General features: G+C 31.1%; 1 protein-coding gene across 1 annotated transcript; it reads left to right on the top strand.

The window, feature by feature from the left end:
• Window positions 1–3,535: 3,535 nt before the first annotated feature.
• On the top strand, window positions 3,536–5,302 carry LOC112638613 (SCAN domain-containing protein 3-like). Its single transcript, XM_025410654.1, has one exon. It carries the CDS (start codon window positions 3,536–3,538, stop codon window positions 5,300–5,302), a length of 1,767 nt encoding a protein of 588 aa, XP_025266439.1.
• The last annotated feature ends 3,377 nt before the right edge of the window (window positions 5,303–8,679 follow it).

An 8,679-nucleotide genomic window follows, 5' to 3' on the forward strand; every position in this document is an offset into this window, starting at 1 on the left:
TGAATGTACAACAAAATGTTTCAAATAAAAGTTGCTTGACTTCGAGGGGGACAGAAGATGGGTGGCAAAAATTTGACGTTGGATAGTCATTTGAAAGTCATTATAAAGGTTACCTTCAATTTCTTAAATGAAACCCCCTATTTTTCATTGCATATTCTTGTAGCTTATCTCGAGAGCTTTCCAAAACACTATAATTAAGTACCTTTTCATTAAGTACTTTTTGAGTTATAAGGCTTGAAATAATTTCTTAATTTTACACAAACGTTAAAATATCTAGTAAACCATTCATTTTTCGATTATCTTACCTTCATACTTTTATGTACAAAATAATGAGAGGAATCAATTGGTGTAAAGAAAATATACAGTTGTTTTTAAGAAAAAATATGGAATTGTTAATTGCAAATTACATATTTTTTCTTAAAAACAACTATGTGTTTTCTTTACACCAATTGATTCCTGTCATTATTTTGTACATAAAAGTATCAAGGTAAGATAATCGAAAAATGAATGGTTTACTAGATATTTTAAGGTTTATGTAAAATTAAGAAATTATTTCAAGCCTTATAACTCAAAAAGTACTTAATGAAAAGGTACTTAATTATAGTGTTTTGGAAAGCTCTCGAGATAAGCTATAAGAATATGCAATGAAAAATAGAAGATTCCGTTTAAGAAATTGAAGGTAACCTTTATGCGACTTTCAAATGACTATCCAAGATCAAATTTTTGCCACCCATCTTCTGTCCCCCTTGAAGTCAAGCAACTTTTATTTGAAACATTTTGTTGTACATTCAAATATAAAAAAGTTATTGGGGTGGATAAATTAAAATGGCTCACCCTGTATATCTCCCAATATTAAATAAGTCATAACTTTTTTTCACTTCAGAAACAATATTTATCTAAAACATTTTGTTGAATGTTTCGAACTTTCGTTTTTAATTAAGAGCCACGGTCACATCAAGTAATAGAGCAGTAACGCAGCAATAAAGCCGGATTTACAATAAACATAGTAAGCCTTAAGCCGTAAGAAATTAACCAATCATACTCGATTATTTCTCTCACATTTAATTGTGATTGATAAATTTCTTATAGCTTAAAGTTTACTACACTTATTGTGGATTGTAGATTCGGCTTATAAGTGAATAAAAATGATTTGCTTACTGTTTACGTCTTACTGCTTACATTTTTGTATGTGTCACTAGCCTAAAGCCTGTATCAGATTATGCGTTAAAGATTAAAATTGAAAATTGAAAATTGTTTGACTAATCAAGACAAAGAAATAGGTTTTTTGTTTTGATTAGTCAAATTTCAATTTTTAAGCTTTAATATTCAATGTATAGTTTAGTACAGACTTAATATGATTGATTTGAATGATATTCAATTTGTTCTTATTTTCAAGATCACCTTAAAGCTGTGTTCGTCTTGACGCTAAAAGCTAAAAAACGATGTTGAGAACGTTTGATTGACTAATCGGAACTAAGAAATTTATGCTATGATTAATATAATTTAGCATATAATAATAATTTTTAAAAACCACCCCTTGGGGGTGAAATCTAATATTTTAGAAACGTTGCACCACAAAAATATTAAACCTGTGCTGTTAGTTATGACTTGCAGAAAGACTAATTAAGCGTATATAATAATTTTTAAAAACTACCCCTTAAGGATGGAATCTAATATTTCAGAAACGGTGCACCACAAAAATATGAAACCTGTACTATTAGTTATGACTTGTAGAAAGACTAATTAAGCGTATTATAACAATTTTTAAAAATAAAAAAGATTATTCCTAAAAATAATTTACTAATATTTTTCTCAAAAAATAATTTACCGAAAGTACATAAAATTTGACAAAAAGATGTGAAGTCCCTCTAAAAAACCTTGCGAAGATAAAAAAAATACACCAAGTATATAAAAAAAATTTCGTTTTGTATGCAACAAAACGTTTAATTAAAAAATGTCCCTAAAAATAATTTACAAAAATTTTTCCTCAAAAATTAATTTGTAGAAAAAATATAACATTTTACAAAAAGATGTGATATCTCTCTAAAAAAAACGTACAAAGGTTAAAAAAATACGCCAAGTATATAAAAATATTCTACCTTATATGCAACAAAATGTTTAATGAAAAAAGTCTTTAAAAATAATTTATAATAATTTTCTCTTACAAAATCATTTTTCAAAAATACAATACCTTTACAAATATTTATCACAAAAAAATATAAAAAAATGAAATATCAAAACTAAGTAGGAAATCAATAATTACCATTAGTCAAGTACTTAAGAGCAATTTGTAAATTTGATATAATATTTGCCACGAAATCAATTTTACATTGTAGAAATATTATACATAAATTCTCCCTAAAAAATTAAAACGCATTTTATATTTATTTAGAGAAACTTGATTTTTAAAATATTTAAAATCAACACTAAATTAGAATTAGGATTCTTTTCATTTCTGAAACATTTTTTATATAATGTATATAATTAAAAAAAAACGCTATACGCAAGTTTTAAATCGTACAATCTTTAAATCGAAATAAATTATGAAAACTTGGCGTGCCCAGATCGTAATCAAGCAGATTTAATATTTAATTGTATAATGTCTAACATTGTATGATGTCTAACGATTTAACATTTTTACTGGAGATATATTCGTTTATAATGTAAACGATTGAATTTAAATCATTTTTTTCTACAATCAAAATTAAAAAAGTTATGAGGGTGGAACTTTTAAAATGGGACATATATATATATATATATATATATATATATACAGGGTGTCCCTAAATTCGCGCCCACGGAGTACAAGGCGTGATACTTTAGGCCATTGATTCCCAAAGTGGTCCAGGTGGACCCCCAGGGGTCCACGGGAGACTCGACGGGGGTCTACGTTGGCGTGACAAAAAAATGGGGGTTCACAATTCGTAAGTGGGGGTGCACGAAAATTTATCTGGTTTCGATAGTGAAGAACTAAAACGTTGGCTTGACTTCACCTATCAATGTAGGCAGATAATATTTTAAGAAGCTCAGTGACTGTTACTTGTAAAAACTTGCATAGTCCATATTCAGTACAACGTGTCGAGACTTGCAAAGCGCCGTTGCCGCGCCGCTGCCGCGCCGCCGCCCGCGACGCTTGTTCAGACGTGCAAAGGGACGAAATACGACTTGTGCTGTGTGTGCTTGCAATCTTGCATGAACTTGTTTGATTCTTCACTAATATAAATACGAATGGCAAGGACAAACGTTATTCATTTGTTTTCGGAATTTCGAAAAGTAAAGTAAAGTGAAATAAATGAAATGTTAGTGTTTGCCAGTGTCGGAAAAAGTAAGTACCTACCTGCCTATTTGTTATACATACTTTTATGTTGTAATAAGTATATTTGTAATGTTTGCGTGTAGTAGGTACGTAATAAAAATTAAATACTAAAAACTAAACAGAGCCATTATTAGATACTTCCATAAAAGAACAGAAAGCCGAGAAAGGTTGAACTTTTTGTTAAGATAGCCATATCCTGTTAGGTAACTGATACGAAACATGGCTGAATCTAAGAAGAAATGTCGACAGTACAATGTTGATTATTTGAAATTTGGTTTTCTTCCATCAAAGGCAGACAAGCGATTGCCCATATGCCTTTTATGCAACAAAGTTTTGAGCAATGACTCTATGAAACCATCGAAGCTCGAAGATCATCTAAGAAGGTGTCATCCTGATAAAATAGGCAAAGATTTGAAATATTTTCAAACATTGAAAGCAAAATATGAAAAGAGACCCACCGTGCACAGTATGTTCGCTTCAACGTCTCAAAGTAACGATGATGGCTTGCGGGCATCTTACAATATCTCATTACTTATAGCGAAATCTGGAAAACCGCACACCATTGGAGAACAGTTAATTTTACCCGCTGTTGAAGAGGTTTTAAAAACTGTTCTGCACAAATCTCCATTTGACATACTCAAAAGAATTCCTTTGAGTAACAACACTGTACAAAGACGTATTGATGAAATGAGCTCTGATATTGAAAGCTTCTTGTGTAATTATCTGCAAACAACTCATTTTTCTATTCAACTGGACGAGTCAACTTTACCTGGTAATGAAGCATTATTATTGGCATATGTTCGATTTGTTATTGACGAAGAAATTCATGAAGAGCTACTATTCGCCAAAACTTTGGAGACGGACACTAAAGGTGAATCAATATTTAATGTCCTGAGTGATTTTTTTAAGGAAAAATCGATTCCATTCACAAACATTATTTCGGTGGCAACAGATGGAGCTCCTGCCATGGTCGGGCAATATCGTGGGTTTATAAGCCATCTTAAAAGAATTATACCAGAGGTAACTGCAATTCACTGTGTCATCCACCGACAACACCTAGTAGCGAAAAATTTGAGTGATAGATTGCACCAATCGCTTCAATTTGTGATTAATGCAGTTAACAAAATAAAAAGCAATGCGTTGAATACGCGTTTATTTGCACAATTGTGCGATGAAAATGATGAAGACTTCCAACGATTGCTCTTACATACTGAAGTACGCTGGTTGTCGAAAGGTGCATGTTTAACAAGATTTTACTCACTTTTTGAATCAGTTTTAGAGTTTCTGGAAAGTAAAGATCCAGATTTAAAAGAAAACCTAATCAATTTGAAAGCAGACATCGCATATTTAACAGATTTGTTCAAAAAATTTAATGACATTAACTTACAATTACAAGGGGACAGCCTCAATTTAATAAAAACAAAGGGTGTAATTTCAGCTTTCCTTGGAAAATTGAAATTTATGAAGCAAAATATTAGTCGCCGCGAATTTTCCCAGTTTCCAAACTTGTCACAGGTAGAATGCTTTGATGAGGATATTCAGATATACGTTCAACATTTAATTGCCCTGCATGATGACTTCAAAATCAGATTTGAAGATATTCTGACGATGGAAATACCACCATGGATCATAAATCCATTTGATGAAACGGAAGTGAAGAATGTGATATTACAAGAGGAGCTACTCGAGCTCAGCACTAATGAGGAGCTGAAGGTGAAATTTAAAAGAGGGTATCAAACATTTTGGCTGCAGGCAGAAATACACGAAAAATATCCTGGACTGTGGGGAATTGCGAGAAAGCTTTTGATAGCGTTTCCCTCGTCATATCTTGTCGAAAAAAGTTTTAGTGTCGTTACAAACCTTTTAACAAAAAAAAGGAGCAGATTGAACATCACAGAACGGGGAGATTTGCGGTTATTCCTAACAAAACTGAAGCCAAATATTGATAATTTGCTGTCAATCCATCAAGTACATCCCTCCCATTAAAATTATGACTATTTTGTGATTGTCATTGTTGAAGTTACGTTACGTTATTAGTGTTTAATTTTAGTTATATTACGACTTTTATATTACATATTTTAATAAATACAACACAAGAAAATATACTATTTTTCTTTTTATTTTTACCACTCCGAATGGGGAGTTTTCTAAATAAAATAAGTGAGAATTGATTGGTTCCTTGTGCTGTGAGTAAATGTCAAAAAAGTAAAGTGGTATGAAATCACTTTTCTGATTGGCCAACTTTACTTTTTTGGCATCCACTCATAGCACAATCAATTAACCAATCAATTCTCACTTATTTTTTTTTTTCGAAAACTGTTAATTCGTGGTTGGAACTCAGCTGTGACGCAAATTTCCAGTAGTTAGATCTAATCTTCACATTTTTTGTCGAGTTTTGGGAATATGGTAGAAATGTAGCTGCGGGGGGTCCACCGGAACCAGCAAAATTTTGAAAGTGGTCTATGAGAAAAAAAAGTTTGGGAACCTCTGCTTTAGGCTAAAAGAAATAACTTTTTCCTTTAGCAAAATTGCGTGCGATAAGTAGTTTTTGAAGGAGAGCAGGTTGAAGTAAACCAATAGGCGTTCTGGTGTAAGTGGCGCTCAGGGCCGGCGCGCGCGCTTCGCTCACTTGTATCAAATTCTTGACTAGTATTTACAAGTAATGTTAAAACATTAATGCTTTGTTATAATTAGTTTACTATGAATTTATTTTTATCTTAGTTATGATTTTATTTTAATTATACATATAATTAGTTAGATTATACTTAAGACTCAAATAATAAGAATCAACTTGAATACTGAACCGTGATCTTTTTCCATATTGTATTCTTTAAAAAGTGAATAATTAACAAAATAAATATTGCTTTTATTTCTTACGTAATAAAAGATAAAAGAATGTCTGATTTCGTAGATCTATCTGAAAATAGAGACAAATGTAAATAGTAATGTGCTTTGCAAGCTAAACGCGTTTCTATTCTTCTAAATTTTTTCTTTTTTCATCATTTTCTTACATTTTGAAAAATTTTCTACAAAAATATCAATTGTGCCGCTGGCATTAGGTTTAGCTCGCAAAGCACATTACTATTTACATTTGTCTCTATTTTCAGATAGATCTACGAAATCAGACATTCTTTTATCTTTTATTACGTAAGAAATAAAAGCAATATTTATTTTGTTAATTATTCACTTTTTAAAGAATACAATATGGAAAAAGATCACGGTTCAGTATTCAAGTTGATTCTTATTATTTGAGTCTTAAGTATAATCTAACTAATTATATGTATAATTAAAATAAAATCATAACTAAGATAAAAATAAATTCATAGTAAACTAATTATAACAAAGCATTAATGTTTTAACATTACTTGTAAATACTAGTCAAGAATTTGATACAAGTGAGCGAAGCGCGCGCGCCGGCCCTGAGCGCCACTTACACCAGAACGCCTATTGGTTTACTTCAACCTGCTCTCCTTCAAAAACTACTTATCGCACGCAATTTTGCTAAAGGAAAAAGTTATTTCTTTTAGCCTAAAGTATCACGCCTTGTACTCCGTGGGCGCGAATTTAGGGACACCCTGTATATACAAGGTGAGTCATTTTAATCAATACACTCGAATATCTCGAAAACAGCACTTTCCAGAAAGAAATGTTTCAAACAAAAATTGTAGGGTGTGAAGGGGGACATAAGATGGTAGCATTGATTTGACCTTAGAAAGTCATTTGAAGGTCACATAAAAGTCACCTTCAATTTCTTAAATTGAACCCACTATTTTTCATTACATATTCTTGTAGCTTATCTCGAGAGCTTTCCAAAACACTACAAACAAATGTTTTTTCATTAAGTACTTTTTGAGTTATAAGGCTTCAAAGTTTGCAGTACTTCGATATAAAATGCAAAATATCTCGTAAAATATTTAGTTTTCGGTAGTCTTACTCTAATACTTTTATGCACAGGATAATGAGACAAAACTATTGGTGCAAAGAAAACGTATGATTGTTTATAATAAAAAATGTGTAATTTGCAATGCACTTTTTGTTATAAACAATCATGCGTTTTCTTTGTACCAATAGTTTTGTCTCATTATCCTGTGCATAAAAGTATTAGGGTAAGACTACCGAAAACTAAATATTTTACGAGATATTTTGCATTTTATATCGAAGTACTGCAAACTTTGAAGCCTTATAACTCAAAAAGTACTTAATGAAAAAACATTTGTTTGTAGTGTTTTGGAAAGCTCTCGAGATAAGCTACAAGAATATGTAATGAAAAATAGTGGGTTCAATTTAAGAAATTGAAGGTGACTTTTATGTGACCTTCAAATGAATTTCCAAGGTCAAACCAATGCTACCATCTTATGTCCCCCTTCACACCCTACAATTTTTGTTTGAAACATTTCTTTCTGAAGAGTGCTGTTTTCGAGATATTCGAGTGTATTGATTAAAATGACTCACCCTGTATATGCAGATCGGTTACTTTGAGGACAAAATCTTATATATTCTGATTACTTTGGGGACAAGTGTGTACTTTGAGGACTGTCCTCATTATTTTATATACAAAATGATTACTTTGAGGACTCTCCCCAAAATAAAGGTATATAAGCAAGGATTACTTTGGGAACTTACTTAGTGGATTACGTTCAATTGGACATATTACCTAGTTAAACACAGGGACACATTAACCAGTTAAACACAGGGCTCTCTAATTAGTCAATTGGTGCTAGTTACTTTAAGAATTGGTTCATATAAGTAATTATGTTCAATCGCATTGAGTTGTAATAAAAAATAAATTCCTCTCCTATTTGGCAAAAAAATCATATGCATATCAAGTGTTAATGTTTAATTTGTTTAACTTTTGCACTTGGGCATCGAAAAAAAATTAAGATATATAAAATCCATCTATGTCTTCTTTCTTTTTTATATTTATTCATATATATATGCAGATCGGTTACTTTGAGGACAAAATCTTATATATTCTGATTACTTTGGGGACAAGTGTTTACTTTGAGGACTCCTTATTATTTTATATACAAAATGATTACTTTGAAGACTGTCCCCAAAATAAAGGTATATAAGCAAGGATTACTTTGGGAACTTACTTAGTGGATTACGTTCAATTGGACATATTATCTATTAACCAGTTAAACACAGGGCTCTCTAATTAGTCAATTGGTGCTAGTTACTTTAAGAATTGGTTCATATAAGTGATTATGTTCAATCGCATCGAATTGTAATAAAAAATAAATTCCTCTCCTATTTGGCAAAAAAATCATATGCATATCAAGTGTTAATATTTAATTTGTTTAACTTTTGCACTTGGGCATCGAAAAAAATTAAGATATATAAAATCCATCTATGTTTTCTTT

This window comes from Camponotus floridanus, unplaced genomic scaffold (assembly GCF_003227725.1).
Source record: "Camponotus floridanus strain SB8 unplaced genomic scaffold, Cflo_v7.5 scaffold337, whole genome shotgun sequence".
NCBI classification, from domain to species: Eukaryota; Metazoa; Arthropoda; class Insecta; order Hymenoptera; family Formicidae; genus Camponotus; species Camponotus floridanus.